Consider the following 27,183-nt stretch of genomic DNA (forward strand, 5'->3'; position numbering starts at 1 on the left):
CCCCCTACATCACGGCTCCGAGTGGGGGGGCTCATCTCCCTGGGTGACTGAGTAGGGGCGTGTCAGGGTTGACTGACAGGTGTCCTGATACATGACCTTATTAAAGTCCACCTGTTCACTGTAAAGGTTGTGGGAGCAGTTTTAACTACGTTTTGTGTGTGGGGTGGCACAGAGCATCCAAGAAGTTTGTGCTGGAGTTTTTGGTGAGTAAAGTTCTGGTGTTTAATGAATCTGTGACTTCCCGCACATTAGCAGAGGCGTATGTGTGTTACCTGATAACTTTACGCTCCACCCTTTAACCCAGGGGTCCCCAATCCCAGTCCACGAGGGCCGGTGTCCCTGCAGGTTTTAGATATCACCCTGGGTCAACACACCTGAATCACATGATTAGTTCATTACCAGGCCTCTGGAGAACTTCAAGACATGTTGAGAAGGTAATTTATCCATTTAAATCAGCTGTGATGGATCAAGGACACATCTAAAACCTGCAGGGACACCGGCCCTCGTGGACTGGGATTGGGGACCCCTGCTTTAACCCATCACTTCTGGCTCCGAAAGTCAACAAGGCGGCAACACGGCTAACGCTAAAGCTTTGAATGAGGAATAGAGAACAAATGCGTGACGTCACGACGGCTATGTTTACACGGGGCGTGACTTCCGAAAATAAATGATACGGCTAAACATTTAAAAGCGTTCAAAAACATTAGCACAATACTTCACCATGCTTTGCGATTTAGAAGTGATTATAGGGCAAAATCTTACGCGAATAATTAAGAGCTCTGCGTTAGATTTTAATTTTTTAACAACCCGGAAAACCCCACGGAATCCCATCATGCATTGCGCTTACTGTTGACGGTTAATCTAGTGTGAATAAATTTACAGCGTTCACATAAAAAGTCTTACCCTGTGCATTTATATTGTTTTATTCACTACTGCATTATGTGACAATGAGTGGTCTCTGTTATTTATAAAGGCTCTTTCCCAGTGAACCGTCACTTCACATGGCTTTGTTGTCAATGGGGTCCTGTTGCGGTCTTTACGCCAGTCAGTACACTCTTGTTTCTCTTCAGATCGTATAAATCTTTCGCCTTTTACTAAAGATTTCCGTGGAGAGGAACATTAAGAGTTTCAACCAATTTTTTGATGCTCTGCGTTTAGCGGGGCTTTCTGGAAGTGTTCAAAAGAAATAATACGTTAGTAGCACAACCGCGAGAAGCACTAGTATGGCAACATCTTAAAACGTAGCCAGGCGAGTAATGTTTTCGTGTTTCATGTGTCTGGTATTGTTGTTACAATGTATTTTTTTCATTGTGAGCACGCTGAACTATAGCGGTTTATCCCAGTTATTATTTTTTTATATATATATTTTACGTTTTTTTTTTTTCATTTATTCACATTAAGATTTAATTTTTTGAAAATGTTTCTATTGGTTTTATTAATTTATATGTTAGTTTGTTAGTCTTTTTCTAATTGGAGTTCAGAACAATGCAAAAGAGTAAAATTAAGGACATTTCCAAAATCCATCCATCTGGATGGATCATGTTTACTTGGTGAATGTCCATTCATCTATCCGTTCGCTTCCACTTATCCTTTTTTAAGATCACGGGGCCGCTGGAGCCTATCCCAGCAGCTGTCTTAGGGCGAGAGGCAGGGTACACCCTGGACAGGTCTCCAGTCTATCACAGGGCTAACACATAGACAGAGACAACCACTGGCACTCACATTTACTCCCGCATTCACACATATGGGCAATTTAGTGTTTCCAATTAACCTAACGCCACTAACTGCATGTCTTTGGACTGTGGGAGGTACCCAGAGTACCTGGAGAGAACCCACGCAATCACAGGGAGAACATGCAAACTCCACACAGACCCCGGCAGGATGGTGGAATTGAATTCAGGACCTTCTTGTTGTGAGGCAACAGTGCTAACCATTGGTGAATGTATGTTTAGTTAGTATTTTTTTTAACAGTAGTATTTTAATTCTTTTAGTTTTGTTTAGAGTAGGTTTTAAATGTTGATTCTTGTTTTTAAACGCCTCACACATGATCTGGGATCAAAGTATTTCCCTGACGTGCACCTAAGCTGCAAACCCGCTTGACCTCTTAGGTTATCTAGATCAAGCTGGCTGGTTATACGCCAGGTTTCCATTAAAACTGCTGGCGATGCTTATACTTTTTGTGTTCAACAACCTATTAAGCCATGTTAGATGTGCTCCAACATCATCAGTGCTTAAGGGTTTTTAGTTGCTGGTCTTTATTATTTTACAATTGAAAAACATTTTTTAGGTTTAATTAATTTTATTGGACTACTGTTGAGCTGTTTGTTTGTTGTTTGCTCAAGAAAGATTTTAAATCTTTATATAATTTATATAAATTTCCTGTGTAGTAATTCTGGTTACCCATTACCACTGATGAGGCTGTTATTAAAACAAGAAGGTGAGTGTTGATTTATTGGAATAAGGCATAACCAAATCAGCTATGGACTACAAATAGTAAAATCTGCAATATAAATGCAAAAGTCCCATTTTTCTAAAGCATGATCCCTGATTATACATTACGCTATGTATCTTCAGTATCCCTCACCCTATTATACCACAACTACCAGTACGAACCATTTAAACAAGGTAGGGTGAAGCCATGCTTTCATGTTGTTTAGGTCAAATACTTCACCTACTACCTGTATGTCACGAAACAGAGACTCATCCAATAAACAATGTTTTTTGTTTTGTTGGGGTTTTTTTCAGTCTTCTGTCCAGTTTTAAAGATCCTGTGTAAATTTTTTGTGGCACCCAGCGTGGTCTTCTGCTGCCAAAGCCCATTTGTGTCAGGGTTATATGTTCAGAGATGCTCTTCTGCATACTTTGTTTGTAACGTTCAGATATCTGAGTTACTGTTGCCTTCCTATCAGCTTGAAGCAGTCTGAATCTGGTCATCCTCATCTGACCTCTAGCATCAACAAGCCTAGAGAACTGCCACAGACTGGATATTTTTTCTTTTTTAGACTCCTCTCTGTAAACCCTAGAGATGGCTGAGTGGGAAAATCCCAGCAGATCAGCAGTTTCTGAAATACTCAGAGCAGCCCGTCTGGCACCAACAAGAATACCACATTGAAAGTTGCTTAAATCACTTTTCTTCTTCAGTCTGTTGCTCAGTTTGCAGGTTATCTTGTTTATGTCTACATGCTTAAATGCACTGAGATGCTGACATGTAATTACATATTTTTTAAGGCGTCATTATTAAGTCCTGGGCAGCACACAGTGGTCCAGTAGTTAGTACTGTTGCCTCACATCAACATTCGACTGCACCATCTGGCCGGGGCCTTTCTGTGTGGAGTTTGTATTCTCCCTGTATTTGTGTGGGTTCTCTGCAGGTACTCCGGCTTCCTCCCACAGTCCAAAAACATGAAATTAGTGGGGTTAGGTTAATTGATAAATTACCCTTCGGTGTGAACGTGAGTGTGAATGGTTGTCTGTCTCTCTGTGACAAGGATAAGTGGAAGAGAATGGATAGATGAATGGATTATTATGTCCTTTGAATCCGCAGGTTAGTCAAAACCTGTCAGTGTTTTGGTCAGACTGTAGATTTGAATTTACAACTTCTAAACTGTGAAATCCACTACCATTGTATATGAGATCTGTTGACTACTGAAACTTTTAAAGAGCTGTTAAAGAGTTTTTAGTATAGGCTTGCTTTAAACTAGTGGATAATATTGTTGTGTTTTTTAACCCCTATATTATTTTTTTTTTTTATTGTTTGCTTGCTTTTCCTAAAAGGTGCTTTATAAATACATTTTATATACTTATTTAAAAAGTAATGAAAAGAGTGCTGTAATCTTCCCGAGCACAAGAGGGCGTCTTTGAACGCTTTGAAAGAATTCAAGGAAAGCAGTTTTAATGATATCAAATGTTCACACGTAAAAAAAAACAAAACAAAACAACAAGAGTCAGATTCACTCTGGAGAAGATGGCATTCTTTTCTTTAAAAATGACTATAGTACTAAAACCAGATTACTGTAACTTATTAGTCACTAATTGTTCCAGCTTTAATCCTATAAATAGACTTTTAGCCTACTTATTATTCATGAACATATAAATGTATGCTGAGTATACCTCTGTAGCTACCCTTACTAAAAAATTTAAAGACAGGAATTAACCTCAGGTAAATATTACACCTTCGTTTACTGACTACAGACTGTTACTGGTATACTGTCATGTTACTTATTAATAAAGTGAACAAATCACTATTTAAATCCCGTTTCCGACTAAATGTCCCTTTACTCCGTGAGGAATAAATCGCACACACACACACGGGTAATGGAGAGTCCAGGCCTTTAACAAATGCTGTAAGCCCTTTAGTATGTATGATCCCCGGCCCTTCCTCCCCGGCTCGTCCCTCATCTCCTCCCGGTTAAAACGTGACACACTTCAGTGACAGGTCACGTGATGGCCGTAGCGTTGATCCGGAAGGAGGGAGGGATGGAGGGGAGCGGGTTGAGTAGCGGGAGGAAGGGAGAGTAGAAGGGGGTTGAAAATGCGTCAGGTCAGCCAGAGAGCGCATGTAACAGAACGGAAGTCTGTGCGAGGAGGTTTCAAAATAAAGATCAAGGAGATTAAAGACAAAAAAAAACAAAAAAAAAACATCCATGGCTGAAAAATGAAACCAACAAAGAAATGATAAAAACACTGCAGTTCATCTAATGGTCACTTGAGCCTGGTTCCAAAAGTCAGTCAGTCCCCAAACTCCAATATTAAAATGCCCAACCAAACAGTGTTAAAAGAGCACGTTTGCAGCCTGGTACCAAAAAAGGAAAATAATAATAAAGGATCATTCTGTTCTTCTTCTTCAGACTGAAGAAAAAAGATCTTCTCCTAAAAATAAAAATAAAGATCAAGTTATTTTCCATAGTGGACCCTTTGCAAGCATTAAATGACCAAATTTATGCTATAGAACCCAAACAACAAAATAAAATCTACTTGAAAACACGTGTACTTAAAAAAATGAAATGGCTGGCAGTGGATAGATGCAAGGATCCCAAAAATTACACTTTGGTGGAAAATAGATGTTCTATTAGACACAATAAAATGGCTGATCAAATCATCTCACTAACTCATCTACCAGCCATGGCAGTTATTTGACTTGGAAAATATAACTTTAATCTTTACGTTTCGGCTTCATCCTCAGAATATTATTTAGACTTTATGCTGAAAATAATATTTTGACTTGTAGATCGAAAGTTAGACTTTATTCTCAAAATGCAGAAGACGATTAGGGCCAATAAAAAAAATGGCCAGGGAAGAATTCCGAAGAAAAAGGTCCTAGTGGTGATTTTCAACTACACTGAAACTTGTTTTTATTTTGAAAATAAACACCGGAAGCTGCCCGAAGTAATGGCTGTCTTGACTTTGCTTCAGTTCAGATCGCCTGCATTCCTCCTCTCTCTAAACCCTGGCCGATAGAGACAGAGAAAGAAAGGAGGAGGAGGAGGGGGGCAGAAAACACAAATTATTATTCACAACCGTGTTGGATTTTTATGAAACCCGGAGTCGACTCATACGGGACACATCAGGCCACGAAAATTACTCCTGCCAGACGGCTCCTTCGGACGTACAATACTGAGAAAAATGCGTATTTGTCTATACTGAAAAGGGGACTGTGCCGTTGATGAGTCTGTGTAGGACAGCTATCGAAAAGCAGCTTTGGTGAAACAGCCTACAGCGTTTCCACAGCGGATATCTACTTTTTTTCTTTCTTTTTTTAAATGAGGATTTGCAAGATGGCTGATGACAGCTAGCCCTAACAAGGACAGAAACGCGACGTCCCCTTTAAGATCAGGAGGGTATATTTTTGTATTCTTTTGTAATTTTTTTTTAGTTAAATATATAAATATGGCTGCTTTTAAAAATAATGACCATAGGTTATATTAGCAGCGACTGTCCTCGTGTGAAAGCGGAGTGGATGTAGTGTTTATCTGTACCTGTGCTATGGTAGAAAATGGTGAGGTGACGTCTGAGGTAATTTACGCGATTTAATCGAGATAAGGAAGTACATAAATATGTTGTTGGCTGAAGGCTGTAGGGGGGGAAATGGTACAAACCAAAGTAAAATAAAATAAAATAAAGGGGTCCACAACTGAGAACTAGTAATCTTTGTGTGAGGAGATATTTGATAGATGTTTCTGGCTCTGCAACAGCAGCCCAACATTCCTGCGGATCCTAAAAACCCCTTTGTTTTGTGCGCAAGAGCTGGACTCGACTATTAAAACGATTAACTATGCAGTAAACAGCCTCGATGTGATGGCCCGGGTATGATTTCCTTTTTAATGAGATTATAAGGCCTTTGTTGTCGACTGAAAACTGGCAGAAAAGCTGCGGCCTTGTGTTCAGATATGCGAGCTGTGCCACATAGCAGGCGTTATTCATCAAATGGAAATGTCGCTTTTATGTCAAATTGAAGGGCTGGAGGTACCTGTGTTTTTCCATCTGACCTTTGAAACAGCTTTTTCTGCCTACTACCAAACCATCGCTGGTTGTATGTATAATTAAATTGCTAGTGGAGGCTACTCGGATACTTATTTATGATTCAGCGGACAAAAGCATTGCGCTGCGTTGTGATTATAGAGGAAATCAAGCGTCCTTGAGATCCCGATAAAACAGGTTCAGCTTTGTTTTTTCTCTCTCTCTGTAAAGCTTTCTGTGTGGGAATAGTAATCAGGGTGTGGGCTCCAGCAGTCCTTTCTCGTGCTTTTCATGTTTTCATGCATGGTTTGTTGGTCTGAATTGTCCACGGTCAATCATAATCCGGCGTTTAAGTGGAAGAGAGCTGTGAAGGTAAGAGCAGAAAAGGATCAAGTGTCTCTTCCCGTGCTACACAGAGATTGAGTCTCCCCCTCGTCGTACAGGTAATTGTGTAGATCTTAATTCTCTGTGCCTTGTTTGCATTTCGTGGTTTACCTGTAGCAGACAGGCTGTTGGCTTCCTGCAGCAGGCCTTTAAACAGACACACAGAAGCTGTGAAGTGAAGGCAGGCCCAGTGCTTGTGTGTATGTGTGAGTGTGTGTGATTTAGGGGAAAGGAAAGCACCGTTTACTGTAATCTGCATAACGTCAGCCCCTGTTGCATGTGTTGAAATCACCAAGGTGTTGTCATCTTTGCCTGAAGCCTTCTCCGGTCAGTTTTCTGGAATTTTGCCTTCATGCTGCAGTAATAAGCAATACTCGTCATCTGTCAGGGAGACTCCTCTAATTTGGTCACAAGGGTCGGCCTACACAGACTGATCTTTCAGGAGCGGCATTGGGTCTGGTTTTATCTTCTTTCTTTTTTTTCGCAAGACTCATTTTGAGAGTGTCGGGTTTCCTGTGAGAGAGACAGGTCTGAAAGGAGTGGAAACCAGTGTATGCCTGCCTGCACCATGATGGCCTCTGACATGGCTGAGACATGGAGGAACTGTTTTGAGGAGGAGCTCATCTGCCCCATCTGCCTACACGTGTTCTCAGATCCCATCCAGCTGCCCTGCAAGCACAACTTCTGCCGGGGCTGCATCAGCGAGGCCTGGGCCAAAGACTCCTCGCTGGCTCGCTGCCCCGAGTGCAATCATGCTTACACCCAGAAGCCCAGCCTGGAGAAGAACCACAAACTATCCAACATAGTTGAGAAGTACAACGCCCTGAGCGTGGAGAAGGCCACCACGCCGGCACTGCAGTGCATTCTCTGCCGCCGGGGTCCCCCACTCCCCGCCGTGAAGGTCTGCCTGCGCTGCAACGCCCCGTGCTGCCAGTCGCACGTCCAGACACACCTGCAGCAGCCGTGCTCAGCCCTCGGGCACCTGTTGGTGGAGGCGGAGGCGGTGAAGGCCTGGACCTGCCCGCAGCACGACGAGTACAGGCTGTACCACTGCGAGGCCGAGCAGACGGCTGTGTGTCAGTACTGCTGCTTCGCCCGTTGCCATCCCAGCCACGGCCACGCCGTCACTGATGTGGAGCTGCGACGCAATGACATCAGAGTAAGGGAAAACAAATACAGTGTGCTTACTTTAAACAATACTTGTTTTTTCCATTTGTTATATTTGCTCAAGTGACTCGAATAAGAACAGGGGAAAGAAAACTACTGACGTCTTGTACGTTACTCAGATTAGCTGATAACATATTTAAAAGGAAACCAGTAGGAGTATTGAACCTGTGGCTTCAGAGTCATATGCAGCTCTTTCTGCCATCTCCAGTGGCTTCCTGTGGCCAGACTTAGATGATTGTAAACATAGAAATGAATAATAGTCGCTTGATAACAGCCCTGATTCCTTCAGTTGACAGGTTTTTTTTGTTTGTTTATTTGTTTTGTTGTCAATAATAATAAAAGCAACTAATTTTCAGTATTCTAGTTCATAAATGCAATAAGACTTTGAAGAAATGGTAATAGGTTAATTTATACCAGTGGACATTATAAAGCTAGAATATATTTTGGGGTCAAAAATTACTGGAAAAAAGCACTTTTGCTAGTAAAATCTGCAGATCTCTGTATTTAACTATGATTTTTTTTTTCTAAATCAGTGGTGTCACATTGGATCGTCTGTCAAATATTTTCTACATTTTGCTGATAGACTGCAACAATTAATCAAAAAAATAATCAATAGTTTCAGCCCTACTTACTGATCTCTGCTCATCAGAGATCAGTAAGTGCTGGCTTTTATAACAGCATCACACCATCCTGCAAGCTCATTTTTCATCCACTTTGTAGCTTTCAAGCAAACATCAGCAGAACAAAGAGCATATTTAATGCCTTCTCGTGCCACATTTAAGACCTAAAGTGGAGATTTCTACTGCCACAATAAGTTGTTGATTGTTTACCTCGTTACACAATCCCGTCTTCAATAACAGAACACTTTCCCATTTTAAGAAATGGTTGCATTTCAAGAGTTTCAGGTCTATCTAGCATTTTTTCAGTGGTGATCCATTCCAGCCTCCGTTCTCATCTGCTGGAATGACAAACAATGTGGTCGAGAGTGGAACAATGAGGGGCCCTCAGAGGGCCTTATCTCCCCAGCACAGGTGCATCCGAGCTCAGGGATCGCCAGTTGTGTGCGGCAGGGGTGGGAGTGGAGACAAGGGGAAGGGGGATTAAAGTGATTTGTCACTTGATTCTGCGGTCTACTTGGGTTTTTTTATTAACCTCTTCCTTTCCTGAGGGGTTGGTGCTTACTGCAGCTTGTTCGAGCAGAGGCTGGGCGAGTTTCCTAGCCTCTGTTTCTTTCTTTTGAAGGGGTGGTTGACAGGCGCGTCCAGTCAGAGTGAAAACCAATTCCATCTGACTCATTTAGTTCACCCAACACCCTGTTTAGGTGGCAACCGTGTTATGGTCGGGCATTTTTCCTGCTGGTAATGCTATGACTCAGCTTTACGTATAGTAAATCAGTCACCTGTAGCACACAAATGACTCTCAGGTGGGCTAAATTTAGAAGCTGTACTGTTAAAATCTGTCATATTTGCATTTTTACTGAAATACGCTATTGTGACCTGATGTTTATTGACCTTTAATCTGTGTCAGTGACCCGAATATGTGTAGAAGGAAACGTCTTACAGGTTAAGAAAAAAACCACACAAGCATTCTGTTTAGTTTCATTCGTGGGACCATGCACAAAAACATTAATCCTATAAGAGAAAAGATGCTTTGTACCAGATTTAGCTACAAGCCAATTTCCATCCAAGGTTTCTGGGCAGCGACACAAAACATGGCGCTCATTACATGATGTTGGATGATGAAAAGGGTTAGCGTGGGTTACCGACGAGAAACAAGATCTGTGGTTTAGATGGGCTTTAGACAAATTCATGTTTTGTGCATCATAAAATACACAAGTGAATAACCCATCACACATGAATCTCTAAGGCCTCAGTCACACTGGTCTAGAGACCGGTCAGCAAACCAAAGGCAACCATATGAGGTTTGTTCCCCAACTGGTTGCCAGTTGGTTGGTGGTAATTTTTAGGTGAATTTGGTAACAAAGAGGGTCCTGCAAGCAGATTGCCCCATTAGTCCATAGTTTGCATGGAGCACAGAGTTGTCTGTAAATATTTGCCGTTCACTCTCCAAGCTGTAGTAAAACAAAGGAAAACGGTAACCTAACGTTTCGGGTTTGTTTCACACTTTTTTTTTTCAGTTGTACTACTGCTAGCAGTAAATGAACCGAGTAGATGCTAATTTGTCAGTTGTCCTACAGCTGTGATACTCTATTTAGAAATAGCTTCACTAATAATTGGTTAATAGATTGTCAATCCATTAATCTACAAATTGCATGGAGTGTAAAATATACAGACAAGGTAAAAATACCCACGTGGGGGTGGCTTCATATGCTTTATTTTCCTTAGCCGACAGTCCAGAACTACAGGGAAAACCAGTTTAATAACGTATTTGAATTCACAAGAGATGGCTCAGCCATTCACCTGCCTTGGCATTTACAAGTACAGGGCTCCCAACACCCACTGCTTGTTGGCTCTTACAATTGTAGAAGGTTTTTTGGAAGGTTTGCATTGAAGCAAGACCTTCAGTAACAACAGATATGATACTAATATGAAGGAGCTGGGGTGAAGAAGGGTTGCAAAGCGGCTTGCAGATGCAAGGCTAAAGCAGCTTTAATAGAGAGTCTTATATGAGATTTACCACCTGGATGTGTAAAGGATATAAGGTGATGTGGGCTGGCATTTAGATTAGCTGATCTGCCAGGATTGGGTGAGTTCGTCTGTAAGGCCTGCCGAAATTAGTCCTGTGCTCATTTTTTGGGCCCTCAAAAACATTTTAGCCAGACCTAAACAAAAAGATCTCCAGTATTGTCAGAAAATTATTTTTCCTGCCAACATTCTGTTGACAACGTTTAATTTAATCAAACATAATTGCACGTTCTTATTATATAAACGGTCAGAAATGACTTGGCCCTTACTATAAATGAACAGTTCTGAGCCCGGAAAAAACCCTACAGTAAAAAAATGCTACACTAGGTTAGAAGTCAATTACAATCTCTCTTCTTGTTACACTGTAAAATGTCTCACTAGCCGCTTTAAAAATACAGCATCAACCAGACTTTAACCTCATTAAAAATTTATATTTTATTAAATAAAAGAGCAGAAGCTGTCTCTGAATAAATAGACCACGAGGTAAATTGTATCTCATCTGGGTGGTTGACCATGTTTTTAAGATGATGCAAACAGGAAAAAAAAAAAAAACTAATGTCACTGAGCTCATTCACAGCCCCAGTCCATAAATATTTTAGATATTTGTCTACATGTATTAACTACTAGGAGATCCTCCATGTTGAATGTGATTTAAGGCATGCAAAGAGGAACCACCCCTCCCTTTCACACATACACACAACCCTACAGGCCCCACCCTGCTCTTCACCTCCGTCAGTCCCCCTCCAACAAATTCACCTCCCTAACACCATCCACCAGTCACTCCCGGTGAGGACCGACCTTCCCTCTGGCCCCGTTCTCCTGCTCTGGTGGTTCTGATGGAAAAGACACTGTGGTGAAATGACAGCTAAAAAGCCCCCTCCCCTCTTTAATACCCCCTGTTTCCTCCCTCTCTTCCTCCCTGAGAGGTTCTCTGCAAAGCCTCAGCTTCTTCGACCCTGTTTTTCCCCCTCTGGCTTCTGCTCAGAGCCTAACTCAATCAGTCAGCACAACCAGGTCACCGTCCTCCGTCTAACCATGCCAACTGTGTGTGTGTGTGTGTGTGTGTGTGTGTGTGTGTGTGTGTGTGTGTGTGTGTGTGTGTGTGTGTGAGAGAGAGAGAGAGATATCTAGGGCAGCAATTCCCAACCATGTGCTGCTGAGGCCCAGGAGTATGCAGGTTTTCATTCCTATCAGCCTCTACAGCAGCTGATCACTAATGATAAAATCAGCTGCTGTTGGCTGGAATGACTGCGCAGTGACGATGATGATTGTGGTGGTTGTTGTATGTGAATAAACCTTCAGCCTGAGGAAAAACAAATGATTAATGGCATGCCAAGCTAATGACAAACTCATCCTTTAATTAAGGCTGTCTGACTGTTGAATACTGAAAGTTATTCATGCTCGCCAGAGGATGAATCCTAAGCATTATGGTGACCACCATGAGGTTTGCTAACCCTTGGGTGCATACACATTTCAGGTTGAATGTCATTTATTTGGTGATCATTTAATAACTTAAAGTCTCTTTAGACATGCTTTTATCCTAGTCCCATCCCCAATTTGGTTGTATTTGTTATTTCTCTCTTTATACTGTACCTCAAAGCATTTTTTATTAACCAGTCTTATTTTAAACACATATTTGCTTATTTATTCATGGTAGGCACTCACAAATGTATGAGCTAAGCACTATCATCCCAAATTGTTGACTGATGGGAAAATGAGATTATAACTACAGATGTCATTGCCCAGTTATTCAAGTTTTATTTTATTTTTATTTTTTTTATGTTTAGAGATTGTGTCATAGAAAGTTGGTAGACATAATGTTAAAGATAAGTAATTTGCTGTTGTCATGGGCTTTTTTTCTTTCTTTTTTTTGCTTCTTTTCTTAACTTTTAATTTCAAAACAATGAAGTACTGGGAAAAAAATTTTTAAAACATAATTATTTTAATTATTTTTTTTTTATTAATTCGTTTACTACAAAATTCTTTGGCCTGCTGATGCTATTAGCAAGTGACAATGTTAGTCCCACTGAAAAAAGTTAAAAAGTAATAATGGGGGGGGATGCTAAAAATTGGTTAATTTAGGCTGTTGCTCGATGGTTGCTAGGCACAATGCATAATACGCGTGTTATGTATATCCATGACTTGTTCTTCCAAAGAATTAAAAGTGATGTGTAACAGGTTCTAGACTCTAGATGCATAGCCCATTGGTACACATCATGATATCAGATGTATAACAACCTCCAGAGGCCTGGGCCAGGTTTAGTTCCTCAACTCTTGATGGTAGGAGGATTTCAAGGACAAAGAAACGCACAAACTGATGTTTAGATTGTTACTGACATTGATTCTTATCATTATTTGATTACACCCCTAATTTTAGTACTAATTAACAAATGTTAGCTTGTGGGGTGCAATGTGTGCTGGGTGGTGGCCAGGGGCAGAAACCCTGGTGGACTTATCCCAGCTACCGAGTCTAGCGATTGGGACATGGAATGTCAGCTGTCTGGTAGGGAAGGAGCCTGAGCTAGCGCGTGAGGTTGAGAGGTATCGGCTAGCTATAGTCAGGCTCACGTCGACACATGGCTTGGGCTTTGGAAAGAATGGATTGTCGGGTAGTGGAAGGAATACTTTCAGGGCCTTATCCCACTGCCAGATCTTCCGTAGAGGAAGAAGAGTCTGGGGACAAGGGGGTGGAGTCACTGAGGCAGTTAAACAACTCCTTGGTGGCAGGGCCCATGGGATGGATGAGGTTTGCCCTGAGTTCCTGAAGGCTCTGGATGTTGTAGGGCTATCTTGGTTGACACGCCTCTACAATATTGCGTGGCAATCAGGGGCAGTGCCTCTGAATTGGCAGACTGGGGATGGTGGTTCCCATCTTCAAGAAGGGGCAATAGAGGGTGTGCTCCAACTATAGGGGGATCACAATCCTCAACCTCCCCGATAAAGTCTATGCCAGTGTGCTGGAAAGGAGAGTTCATCGGAAAGTTGAACTTCAGATAAAGGAGGAACAATGCAGTTGTCATCCCAGTCGAGGAACATTGGACCAGCTCTTTACCCTCTCGAGAATACTTCAGGTTGCATGGGAGTTTGCCCAACCAGTCTCCATGTGCTTTGTGGACTTGGAGAAGGCGTTCAACTGTGTCCCTTGGAGTGTTCTGTAGGAGGTGCTTCAGGAGTATGGGGTGTGGGATTCCATTCATAATTTTAAGGACAGTATTTCTAGGCATAGCCAAGTGGCTGAAGGCTTCTAATTGTGTGGTCTCAGAATCTTATCTCTGCTTTTTGCAGATGACGTGGTTCTGTTGGCTTCATCCAGTGGTGGCCTCTAACTCACACTGGAGCAGTTTGCAGCCGAGTGTGAAGCAGCATGACTAAGAATCAGCCCCTCAAAGTCTGAGGCCATGGTCCTCAGCTGATAAAGGGTACAGCACCCACTCCATTTCTGCCCCAAGTGGAGGCATTTAAGTATCTCAGGGTCTTGTTCATGAGTTAGGTGAGCAAGAGCGCGACAGACGGATTGGTGCTGCGGCATGAGTCGTGTGAATGCTGTGCCAGTCCGTCGCGGTGAAGGAAGAGCTGAGTGTAAAAGCGAAGCTCCTGATTTACTGGTCAACCTATACCCCTACCCGCACCTATGGTCACCGAAAAGTGCTTGGCCTGTCTCATAGAGATGGGGTAAGAAGTTCAGCCATCCCATAAGGGCTCTTAGTAGAGCTACTAGCCACATCGAAAGGACCTAGTTGAGGTGATTTGGCTGTCTGGTCAAAGGTAACTTTATTGTCCCCAATAGGAAATTGATTTGCAGCATATCCACACATTAAACAACACATACATTTAAAAAAAATAGAAAATCTGACCAGGATCCGAGGTGTTCAGGGCATTTCCCACTGGTAGGAGGCCCTGGGGCAGACCAAGGACACACTAGAGAGATTATATCTCTCGGCTGGCCTGGGAATGGCTTGGTGTTCCCCAGGACAAGCTGGAGGAGGAGGGAGGTCTGGGCTTCTCTGCTTAGGCTGCTGCCCCCACAACCCAGCCCCAGATAAGCGGAAGAAAATGGGTGGATGGCTTTTGGAAATACACAGATCTATCAGCTTAAGCCCATATCATCCAATAGTATGTCGTTTACTGATTTCACAATCTGATGTTTATTTGTTGTTTTACATCGGTTTTATGCTAATCTAAGAGCTAACATGATAAACTCTTAATAAGACTCTTTGCACTGTGACGTTAGATGTGGTAAAGGAAGATTTTTATTTTTTTTCATAATAAACAAAAAAATAAGAAAAATAATGGCATCAGCAAAATTCGTGTTTTGAACATCTGAATTGGGCCACAATTTTATAACTGGTGCATGCAACATTCATTGTTAAATCATTCAACTTTTTTCATCTGCTCTTTTATTTCAGATTTTTCTTTTATTCATAAAATGCTACAGCAAATGGATCTGTTTTTAGTTTATTACGGTTTTACACTGGATGCCCTTCCCAACACAACCCTCCCATTAATCAGAGGCTTGGGATCGGCACTAGAAAAGCACTAGCTTATGACCCCCTAAGACAGGGGTGTCAAACTCCAGTCCTCGAGGGCCAGTATCCTGCTTGTTTTTGAGATCTCCCTGCCCTACCTGATTACCTGCATCAGGTGTGCTTTTGCCAATAAGAAGCTACAAGGGCAGGTTAGTTGGAAAACAAGCAGAACAGCGGCCCTCAAGGCCTGGAGTTCGACACCTGTACCCTAAGGCTATGGTTTCAAATTGAGGATCTTTAATATGTAAGGGCAACGTGTCAACCACCACACTATGGAGCCAAAAGTGAAAATTTGCTGGTTAATCCTCCTTAAATATGAGTATTTGCAAATTTTGGTGGTTAATTGGGGGAAATGTTTCTCTTTATTCTCTTACTAGGTTGAACCACCTTGGGCAAGATTTAAACTATTTGTGAATAATTTATAGACTAAAAAAATTCTACTATTGAAATTAATTTGATTTTACTTACAAATTTCTAACACTAATGAGTAAAAGTTGCATGCACAAATGCATTGTGAACTATCGCCACTAAGCAGGACATTTACCAGCATTAATGTCATGTATTTATTTTTATTCAGAGATGGTGTGGTGAAAAGCTTAAACACTAGCAGTAGTTTTGTTTTCTCAGACAGAAAATGACGATTCAAAACAGAAAAATGTCGGTCAAATTGCCCTTTTAAACACAGGTGTCAGCCCTGAATTTCACAAAGCTGTGCCCCCCCTGGTCACACAGTTCACTAAATGATCGACTTGCCAAACAATACACCTGCATAGGATAACTATTCTAGCATTGTCATTGCGAGCATGTTGGCATGTAGCTGAAACTGGCACTTAGCACACCTGACAGAGAAGCAAAAAGGGCTGTAGCCATGTCAGCACCATCTTATCAATACGCTCCATTAAATGTTGAGTGAGGGTTATTCATATTTCCCATTAAATATTAACAACACGAAGGGATCATCAAATCTGTGTCAAGGGCATTCCCGCTATCCAAAATTTAGGCAAAGGATTGTTGGTCTCGCACTGAGCCATTTATTCCTTCTTTTTTGTAAATTTTGGCCACAAGCTGAGCCGGATAAAACTCAGCTCGGCCTTTATTTGTTCACATGCCATCATCTTCATCATCATCATCATCCCAGAAAAAACAGGCGCTGTTGCCACAACACTGCCATAGCTCGCAGAGCAGCCTCCTCTGTTTGAATGTGTGTATTTTAGAAAGAAAATGCAGAACAGAGGAAGAGGAGTTGCACCAAGGGGAGAGCAAAGCTGCCGGAGCTTTTTCTGCCCATTTATCTATCTCTGCTCGCTGCCCCCGGCTCCCCCAACATTAGTCTTCACTCGCTAATGCAAACACAAAATAGCTGCTGGTTGCTATGACTGCATCCCCCTCCTTCCTCCCCCACAGGGATTGTGTGTTAGATGGAGACTAAATTAGCCCACTCCCGGATCCTAATATCTCAGGCTTGGGGAGGGGATGCTAGTAGCTGACCGAGGTCACAAGTTTCCAAGGCCACGAGGCGTTCTTTATTTACTTTCTGTCCTTCTCACCTCACAGCAAAACCTGTTAAGACAGCAGGAACGCGTGGAGGAGCGAGTGCAGGAGATTGAGGAACAGCTTTGCAAACTCGACTCAGACAAGTGTGTGGTGGAGGTATGTTTTTGCACGTCAATCCGTGGGCGCATTTTCTCTTTTATGGCGCTATAAAATCTTTAGGAAATTTTGATTGGTGTGTGTGTGTGTGTGTGTGTGTGTGTTTGTTTTACAGGACAGGGTGTGTGAGCTGAAAGAGGAGGTGCGCCTGCAGTACCAGCGGATGCACCAGCTCCTGGAGGAGGATCTCGGTCGGACACTGGAGGCTCTGGATCGGGCTCAGGCTCGGTTCTGTCAGGAGAACGCAGCCCAGGTTTTAGCTCTCGGGGAGCAGCGCCACGAGGCCCAGAAGCTGCTGAGCTCCATCCAGACTGCCTTCGGGAAGGCGGAGGAGCTGAGCTTCATGAAAAACACCAAGCCTGTTAAAATCCTCACAGACAGGTGAGCAAACAGTCTTCATACAATGGTTTTTATTTATTTAATTATTCTGGAGATGTTTCCAAGCAAACACCTTATCATGAACCCCGTCTCCTCGCACTTGTTGCAGATCTCAGGCATGTGTGGGCAGCAGTCTCCCTCCTTACAAAGTTGGGAATCTCAACTCTAAACTTTTCCTTTCTGAGATCTCAAAAAGAGAGAAGAGCTTGAAAAGAACACTTGAAGGTGAGAAAATGAAATACACCTGTTAGCTTTTAATGCAGGGCACGACCGTCATGGAAGTGTTTTTATTTTAATTACCACTTACCTCTTCTCATTTCGCACCTTCTCTCTCTCCTCTCTTAGCTCCCCTCACCCCTCCCTCGACCTTCCTGCAGTCTGTTCCCGCCTATCCCAGCGGTCAGAGCTCTGGCTCTGGTGCAGAGAAACGGAAACATTCCACTGCTTTCCCAGAGGGAAATGGGAACGGCGGAAAAAATGCCGCACCGGGTTTCAAAGACTCGTCCTCCTCTTCCTCATCTTCTTCCTCGTCGTTAGCCAAACAGCCCTACCTGGGGTCCAGCTCTGCCTCTGGAGAAGGCCAGTCCACCAATCAGCAGGCTCTCGGACCCTGTGGCCCGCCTCACATCAGCGAGAGCGGCGGGACGGGAAGCGGGAGTGGCTCGTTGACTAATCACCATTCAGGCTCTGTATTCGGCTCCTCTCACTTCCCTCCTGGAGGCAGCAGTTCCTCGCACTCCTCCCAGCAGGCAGTGCTCCCTCAGTATGGCGGTCGCAAGATTCTGGTGTGCACGATGGATAACTGCTACTGCTCCGGAGTGCCCTCTGTGTCAGGCCACCGCAGCCACCCTCCGTACCCACGCTCGGGCTCTTTTCCCTGGGTCAGCGCCCAGGACTACCCCCCTCCTCCTGGCCTGGCTTCCGGAGGTCCGTCCATGCAGGGCTTGGCAGTGAGGGACTGGATAGACGCCTCACAGACACACAGACATGCAGATTTCTACGGGCTGTATGGGCAGCCCTCTACAAAGCACTACGTCACCAGTTAACAGAGCAGACACACACACAGATATAGAGACAGGCACCAAAATAGCACACCTTTACCGACTTACTAACGGGAATAAACACAATACGATTATACTATACACATATTAAAATAATTGCTTATATCTGCACACATACGTACACACACATTCGGGGGCAGGGTTGATCTCTTTGTGTTTTTATTTTCTTCCTTTCTTTAATTTTGGTCCGTGTTTTCATGTAGTGTATTATACGTAAAATGCATAAACAGCCTGGTGAAACTCAGCTCAGCATTTTACATAGAAACAAGGAAGAGAAGCCTGAAGAGGAGACGAGGAGATGCATCTTTTTTTATTTATAGAGTAGGAGATGGATTGGTAGGAAATTAACTTTTAGTAGAGAATCTTCTCATGCTTCTTCAAGGCTTCTCACTGAGGCTAAAGGGAAAAGAGATTATACCGTGCAGTGTTGAGCTTTCCACGTTCAGCTCATGTTTCTCTGATATAATCACCCCTCCAGTTGTACTGAGGTCAATTGCCTTATGTTATTAGCAAACATATTTTTCTCCACATAGCTGACTTTGTTTGATAGATCCTTTAAAAAGGGACTGCGGTCCCTGCGTGTCCGTTTTATTTTTATTGTCATGGCACTTCTTCCTTTCTTTGCTGAGTTCAGGGATGGATCGTACAGCTTGAACACAAAAAGCTCTTCCATGGAACACCCACAATGCACTTGTGGACGCCTTGCTATGCCTGGACTACAGATGCTGACCCACAGAGGGACAATAGAGCAGCGTCTAAAGGGCCGGCTGACCCCAGCCCTCTGCATTTTTGAGAATTCGGCCCGCATCCTTAGCACTCCCTTCCTGCTGCCACAGGACAGAAAATATTACAGACTGTTTCCATTTAGTGATGAATGACTTTGTGTTATTTGGTACAATTGTACGTTTAACGCTTGCCTACAGAGACTCTACTATTTTAGAGAAAAGGGCAAGACTGGGGAGACCAAACTAATCAGGCATCTGGACGATCTGATGATGCTGTAATTGTACTTCCTGCAGGGCAAAGATGTCACTTCCTCTCAATAAGCACACAAGCTCTTGGCTTCCTGTTTGCAGCTGAAAGCATGCAAGGAAGAGGTTTAGATTTTTTTTTTTTTTTTTGGTTTTTTTTCTAAAAGCACTCAGAAGAAGAACAATGGGGGAAAAGAAACTGTATGCTGTTTTAAAATGAGTGTACGAAAGAAACGAAGGGCGGGAGGAACTTCTTTTTTTTCATGAACTTTTTCTAAAAGACTGGACTGCAAGATGTAAGCAATGGTTCATCACCCTTAAAAGTAGCTGTTACAACAGCCACGATAAAGAGAGAGGAAAAAAAAAAAACCTAAAAGTATCTTTTTTTGTAAATATTTTGTGAAATGGAAAAATTACAGACGTGATTTGGAGAAAGGATCCAAATAAACAAGTTTAAACCAGTCTCTGCTGTCAACTGTGTATGTGCGAAACATCTCATGTTTAAAGGATAAGGTTGGTGATATTCTATATTTTTGTTACTGTAAATAAATCCCATAAAAAGACAAAAACCAGCTGTGTGTTAGTATTCAAATACGTTTCCACTTCCCCATCATGTCCATACATAGCAGCAGCTTGTTTACTCTAACTAGAGATGTAAACAGGTAACAAATTTATAGATTAGTTTATTTAAAAACTCTTATTTTCAAACTGGCCAATGTAAGAATTCAACAAAACTGTTGTGAGAGTGCTTTTGTACACTGTTGTAGAGGCAGGTTAGGATGTTTTTGTATACTAGCAACTAGCTAAAGTGTCAGTACTGGTTTCCAGACATGCTAGCGGCTGCACTGAAATATGTCAACTATTTTTTTCCACTCATGTTTAAACATAAACCATTGTTTTGGACAAATGTTATCACCTAAATAACTAATTAAAAACAAGCTAGATTTAGCTGTGCTCTGTTTTTAGAGATTATTAAGAGATTAATATAGCAAATGATTCACCTGCCCAGGGTTTACTAAACTTGCAAGAAATCGTTAGCACCCGCAATTAAATATATATAATATTTGGCTGGGAAAATGGTTGGATCTATTTATTTAAAGTTCACATACATAGAAATACAGTATATAAAACAAAAACAGAGTCTGTTTTAATATCCAGACAATGTTTGGTCTGACCACCTTTATTCTTCAACATAGTTTGAACTCTCTTAGGCAGCTTTCTTGTCATTTAAATATCCCTCAGGAATTGTTCTCTAGGCTTCTTGAAGGGCATTCAAAGCTCTTCCTTGGATGTTGGCTGCCTGTGTTACGTTCTCTGTCAAAATGATCCCGCGCTGTTTCAGTAATGTTGACGTCCGGGCTCTGGGAAGGTCAATCCATCACTGATTTTGTTCCATTGTATGGCCTTCTATCCAGGTGTGTTTTTACTGCACTAGTGTTGTATTTGGGATCATTCTGATGCTGAAAAATGAAGCTGTTGGTAATCGGATGCTTTCCAGTTGGTATTGCATGATGGATAAAAATCTGACTTTACATTTCTGCATTCATGCTGCCATTAATTTTTACAAGATCTCCAACAGCACTGGTTGACATGCAGCTCCAAACCATGACAGTGCCTTCACTGTATTGTACAGATGGCCGTAGGTCCTCTATCCTGAACTCTTCCATACACATTGAAGACCTTTTGATTTTCAGTTCTTGTGTAATTTGACATACTTCAGTCTTTTTCCCTTCCTTAAGAATGACTTCTTGACAGCCACCCTTGCACTGACACCATTTCTGATGAGGCTTCATTGAACAGAAGGTACGAGTGCATTTCTTAGTTTCTGTGTCAACTTTGCTAAGTGTTAGGTATGTTAGGTAGCTTAACAAACAAAAAGCATTTTTTCTGAAAATGGTGAGGTACAAAGAAAAATTCTGAAAGCCCTTCAGAAAGCTCGGGGAGCTTTTGCTCAAGACAACTTTCAAAATTTACACAAAAGTCTGGCTCTTCGCATAGAGTTTTTCATCTTCCTCGCTGGTACACAATAAAATCACACACTAGCTTTAGCTGTGCTTTCCCGAGGCTAATGCCTTTATCCTTTTAAAAATCGTGGGGGGCAATTTCATAGCACTGAAGGGCTGCCATATTTAAGTTTGTACTACTTTAATTAAGGGTCCAGTTTACAGCGTAGTTCAGAAGAGGACCCAAAGTTTTCCAGATGGGGTGGATACTTATTTTATTTATATTTTGCTATGATTTATTTGTTTTAATTATTTAAAAAATTAATCTGAGTCATAGATCTGGGTTTCCACTGTCGTGTGTGAGAAAAGGTGTCCGTGTCATCAGCATTACATAACAGTTCTTCGACACCATTAGATGTGAAATACCACATTGACTCATGGTGCCAAATATTTCTTTCGGAGAGCCAACTCTGGGTTTTGGGCCTCGACTTAAAGAATATTTCAAGCTATGTTACATGTGACCTAAACAAATATGAAAATCTTAAGTCAAATAAAGTCTGTTGTCAAGTACAAAGAAGTTCAAATTGACTGTATTGCCTAAAAGAGCAGCAAAATAAATGTAGACCTTATAAAGACAATGCTTATTAGAAGCACAATTTCTTCGATGGTTTTGCTATTTTATTTTTGCTATTGTATTTCTCATAAAAATTTTCCACTGGCATTTTGGGCAGTTTTGCAAACACAGCTACCCATAAACAGTCATCTGCATACTCAACCATTCAACCTTAAAACAAACTGACATCCTCCCACCTATACCCTTACATTATACAATCTCTGCTCCAACAGACCCCCCACCCCCCACCCCCCAAAATAACTAATCAGTCCACCTTGTTTTGGTTTTATATTTAATCTATTAGTGTACTTATCTGTCTTAATGGACATGTCAGTAAAGGAAAAACCTATTTGAACAGAACTTAACAACTATCTCTGTGTCCACTGAGTACAAAGCGGGCCCATGAGTATGTGTGGGTGGAGGCCTACAGAGAGAAAACAGGATGGAGAAAACGAGTCTTGAGATGACTAGACGAGCGAGAGAGAGATGCAGAGAGAGTGTGTGTGTCTTTGAGTGAGTGCGTGTGTGTGTTCCCCTCAGCCCGATTAAGCTGTTGCATTACTGCTTTCCCCTACCCAGCACTTTGAGCCTCAGTCCCATTCACACAGCAGAGATGATCCACCTGTGTGTCTTAGAAAACGAGTGAGTGCAGAGTGGAAAGAAGGAAAGAAAATTTCGAATATTTCAGTTATGAAGATCACATGATTCAATTGAAAGTTACTCAAAGGAGTAGACTGACACTAATAATTTCCTAGATGAGGAAACTTACATGAATACAGTTATCTTTGCTTACCATATAGACTGTAAACAAAGGGTAGTTTAGTGTCACTACTTTACATGTTTTCTATGTTAATCCAGCAACTGGCCACACACAGCAACTGGTAACGTATAAAATAAAAAGCTACAGGCCAGTTTAAACCTTTGGGTGTTCTTGTTGCAGCTACAACGATCTTTTATGTAGAGTTTATGAATGAGACATCTGCAGAGGTGCTGGTTTTGGCTCATTTTGTTGTTCTGGACTAAATGCTTCTTTCTTCTAGGCTCTGTGCTAAGCTGCAGTAGTGGTCAGACGTTTACACACACTCAATCAGGAGCATGAATAACATGATAATTTTGGTCTTTTAATGATTTCTTTGAACTCTTCTATTTTCCAGGGTAGAATGATTAAACTGAATATATCTTTAACGACATTAAAGAAACAAAAATTGGGTGCACAAGTTTGGATTTATTCAGAATTTCTGTAATCCACATACATATAGGCTCAAATATATACATTCACTTAAATCTCCTAATAAGAGGAGCTACAACTTCTACAGTTTCTTTTAACTTGACAGTGTTGAGGCCCATTTAAAAGCATAAAAAAGAATTTATTTGACAGAACTTGTTGGACTGGATCAGAACAATGAGAAAGTCCAAGAAGCCGAGGTAGATTTAAGAAAGAGAACTTCAGGTTTACAGTTGGGAAGTTCTCGAGCTATTTGTCCACAATGTTTTGAGGATTTAAGATGAGGTTTATCAAACTGTCAAGCATGGTGGTGGTAGCCTCGTGCTCTGGGGCTGTTTTACTGCCAGGGTTACTCGTAAATTGCACAAGGTGGATGGAATAATGAAGGAGAGCTACCTCCAAAGTCTTCAGCTCCACCTGAAATGAACAGCTAGACACTTGAAACTTGGACACAATTGGGTGTCCACAACAGGACATTTGTCCCACATTCAGCCCTGACCTCAACTCTATTAAAAATTTGTTAATTACACTTAGAGTCCGGCCAGGAAACCAACTTAATTCTGCCAAGAACTGTCAAACATCCAACCAAGAGTATGCCTGAAGGTTGTCAGTAGCTACCAAAGGTGTCTGGTCCAGATGCAGCCTGCTAAAGGAAAATAAATGTTAGTGGAGGTGTATGTCTATATTTGAGTCTATATGCACACTTTGACCCTTTGTGGATTAGAGAAAATCCAAATGAAATTCAAATGTGCATGCAATCCTTGTTTTAAAAAGTCATTAAATATGTATCCTGTACAAGAAAAAGAAAAGCTCAAAGAAATCCCATACATTGTGAGTATCATGGAAACATCATGACCATGACTGTACATTCATTTTTAATGTGACTGAATTGCATATTTGAACTTTACATGGCTGGCTGTAACTGCATGTGTCAGTCCACAAAAGGAGCAGTTTTATTGCAATATTTCCAAACAGAAAATGAGAACAGTGGAAATAAGGTGCAAGTTACCTGGTAAGATTGTGGTTGTTAACCACTTGGTACTGCTTTCAGTCCGTTATGATGAGAACCGAATATCTGATCAAGTTTGAAACATCAAGGAGGTACTGACAGCATTTTTGTTTATCAAGCAATTTAAATATGTAGCCTACAGATACTTAATGATGTGAAAGTGAAAATTTAAACATGCCCTGATTGCGTTAGAAATGAAGGTTTCTCTGCTGTAAAGTCTTGCATCAATTGCAACAAGGCGTCTGCAGGTCCTGTTGGCTTCCTCAAAAGTTTACCCCATGCCATGCCACTGTGTATGAGTGGTACCAGTCTTATTCATACAACAACATCAGGGTGAGGTTTTTTTGTCAACTACAGCTTCCAAGGTAAAGAATAAACCTACATTTTGAACTCTCATCACAGTTTTGTGAGATATTTACTCATTATATGTCAGTTTCAGTGTCTGAATGCCATTTCTTTCTTTCCAGCAGCAGTCAGCGGTTAACATACACGTAAAAACAAACATTTTAAATCACATTGCTTCTTGCTCCACCCTCGTCTTCCTCCCACTTCTTCTCCCTTTCAAGCTTAAGCAGAGGTCTGATGTGCTGCTTCTTTTTCTCACGTCAGCAAACCTCAGCAGAGACAGGCAGCCAAGAGCTGTGGGGTCGGAGGTGCAGCATAAATTACAGCGCTGCTTTTCAGTCTTTCTCTCTTGCTGACACACACACACACACACACACACACATTAACAAACACTCCCCTCTTTCTCCCCTGACACACATTTTCTCACACTTGCGCACACAGCTGCCGAACAGCTGCTTGATCCACAAGGAGAAAGAAGAAGAATCCGGTCGCCTACCTCTCAGATATGCATCTATGACACACTCACACACACACGCATACACTGTGAGCCACTTTAAAATTACCACCACACACAGCAGGGCTTTTTATTCACCCATAAAACAGCCACAGAACTTTTTGTACTCTCATTTGAAGCTTTCAACAGACACATAAAAGACAGATATAACTCTAAAAATATGGCATTAAAAGAAAGCAGACTCTTTGATATATTTAAGTCATTTAAGTATTATTGATTTCATGTTTCTATGGTCACTTTTGAGCTTTTTTATTATTATAAAAGGTATCTTGATAAAACTTATCATTTATACACACAGAATTGCTGTGTTTAAAATAATGCAAAACAACCAGCTACCAAAACCTACTATTTCAAACCTACTCTTAGCTTGTTGATATTGAAAATCCTCTGTTTACTTTTTTTTCTGTCTGGATATTCTATTTTTATAGCGATTAAAAGAAAATTTCTCTCATTTGTCAGTTATTTGACTGTGTTTGTGCTACAGGGTGTTAAAAAATGCTGGCAGTAAATCTGCAGCTCTTATGAATCAATGTTTAACAGGACAAATGCAACAAAACTTCATTCAAACCATAGAAAAAGTACTTTTAAATTTGTTTGTGGATTTTTTTTAGCCTTACATTTGATATTTTTTAATTAGGCATGACCATATGTGATGGTAAGCCACACCTCACCACCAGTTTACTTCACTTTGCAGTCATTACTTAAAATATATTTTACTCATTGTCCAATATATTTTTTGATTATTAAATTAAATTAGTTTATTTTTCCATCACACATTACAAAACGTGTTTTAATGTTGTATTAATTACATCTTCTTTGATTGAGTTACTCAGGCGTACGGCTTCTCCTTCCTGGTTGCAAAAGGTGTGGCTAAGGGCTGAGGGAGCTAAAGTAGCGCTGAGAGCCTCATTGGACTGAACCACATGTTTCATTGCCCGGGGGGTGTTTGGAGTTTGTTTCATTGTTTTGTGTTAGTTGGCTATATGGCAGCCATTTTGTCTTCCCCTTTGTGTCATATGGTTTAGCTAAGCCAGTATTTAAGTTCCCTGATGTGTCAGTTTGTTAGTTGTTGTTTTGAGTTGAGTTTATTGAGTTGGCCTGTTTTATTGGTCTGCCTGTCTAAGTTTTGGATTTGTTTATCATTTTTCATATTTTTTTGAACAATAAAAACCCACCTTTTTGAATGAAACATGTGTGTCCTCTATGTTTTACTGCTTGGTCCCTGACACCATATTTGGGTGGGAAGGTGGTCCATAGACATATGCAGCTTAAGTGGAAAAACTGCAGTTCCTCTAGGTGATGCTTGAGGTTGACTGTTAAATGGAGTCAATCTTCCCCATAAAAATGGTTAACTTAAAAAGCAGTTTTGGCTCCTGTGGATCCTTTCCCTTGCATAACAATTCTTTAATAACTTACCCACCTGGATAACTGAATAAGGGTCCTAATCACATTGATTGACAGGTGTCTTGGAGTCTGCCAAGATCTCATCCATAGTTCCAGTAGTTAATAATCATTTTCCCATCAACCTCCAGCAACAGTGAGTATTCCCCACGGTTTGTTGGGGGATACTCATTTTTCCCACATGACAGGTGGTTGATTCGTCATTAGGCGTGCATGACTGGGCCTTATTCACTTGATCACCCCAAAACGCATAAACATCCAAAATGGTGGACGAGTTAATATTACATGGGTAGTGATTACGTGTCAGCAAAACCTCAATAAGGCAACTTCTGGCTCCACAAAAACCAGCGTAGCAGCTGTAAAGGTGCTAACCTTTAAACATCTTGTCTGTGGTTGGATGCTAGAAAGTATAAAGGATGGGCATACCTTCTCTAATATAAACTCCTGTAAGGAAGCCTTGACTTGAGCATTTTTGCTGTCACCATCTTAGTGTTTTTGTAACTGGACAAGATCTGAGTAACAGTATGCAGGATCCTCATTAGCTAATAACTTGTGGTTGACTTACATTAGCCTTTCTGCCTCTAAAAGTACCATCATTTATTAATCGTGCTCAAAAATCAGCAATTGAACTGACAGACTTATATACTGGATCTTGTATACTGGATATAATAATGTGTAGTACTAAGGAGTTGCTAACTTAGTCAGGTGCATCTGTAATTCACGACACTGCATGCTGGTTAAAAAATGGCTGAAAATAATATGTATTTCCTTGAGAAAATGAGCAGCTGAGTATGAAAGCAGCCATGTCATTAAACAGCCACAATTTTAAGGCTATCTTTATTCAAAAACATTCACCATAGAGACCAAAACCATTTTTGTGCCAGCTAAAGAAGTA

At 41.4% G+C, this 27,183-nt stretch overlaps 1 protein-coding gene and 1 non-coding gene across 2 annotated transcripts; both read left to right on the forward strand.

Moving 5' to 3' along the window:
- Positions 1-1,050: 1,050 nt before the first annotated feature.
- LOC116322720 lies at positions 1,051-1,165 on the forward strand. Its single transcript, XR_004199655.1, has one exon. It is a non-coding gene; the product is annotated as a U5 spliceosomal RNA (small nuclear RNA).
- A 4,219-nt stretch (positions 1,166-5,384) lies between these two features.
- On the forward strand, positions 5,385-19,810 carry trim8b (tripartite motif containing 8b). Its single transcript, XM_031742848.2, has 5 exons — positions 5,385-7,999; positions 16,733-16,828; positions 16,944-17,209; positions 17,316-17,431; positions 17,552-19,810. Exons 1-5 carry the CDS (start codon positions 7,394-7,396, stop codon positions 18,250-18,252), a joined length of 1,785 nt encoding a protein of 594 aa, XP_031598708.1. The 5' UTR covers positions 5,385-7,393; the 3' UTR covers positions 18,253-19,810.
- The last annotated feature ends 7,373 nt before the right edge of the window (positions 19,811-27,183 follow it).

This window comes from Oreochromis aureus, linkage group 8 (genome assembly GCF_013358895.1).
Source record: "Oreochromis aureus strain Israel breed Guangdong linkage group 8, ZZ_aureus, whole genome shotgun sequence".
Classification (NCBI taxonomy): Eukaryota; Metazoa; Chordata; class Actinopteri; order Cichliformes; family Cichlidae; genus Oreochromis; species Oreochromis aureus.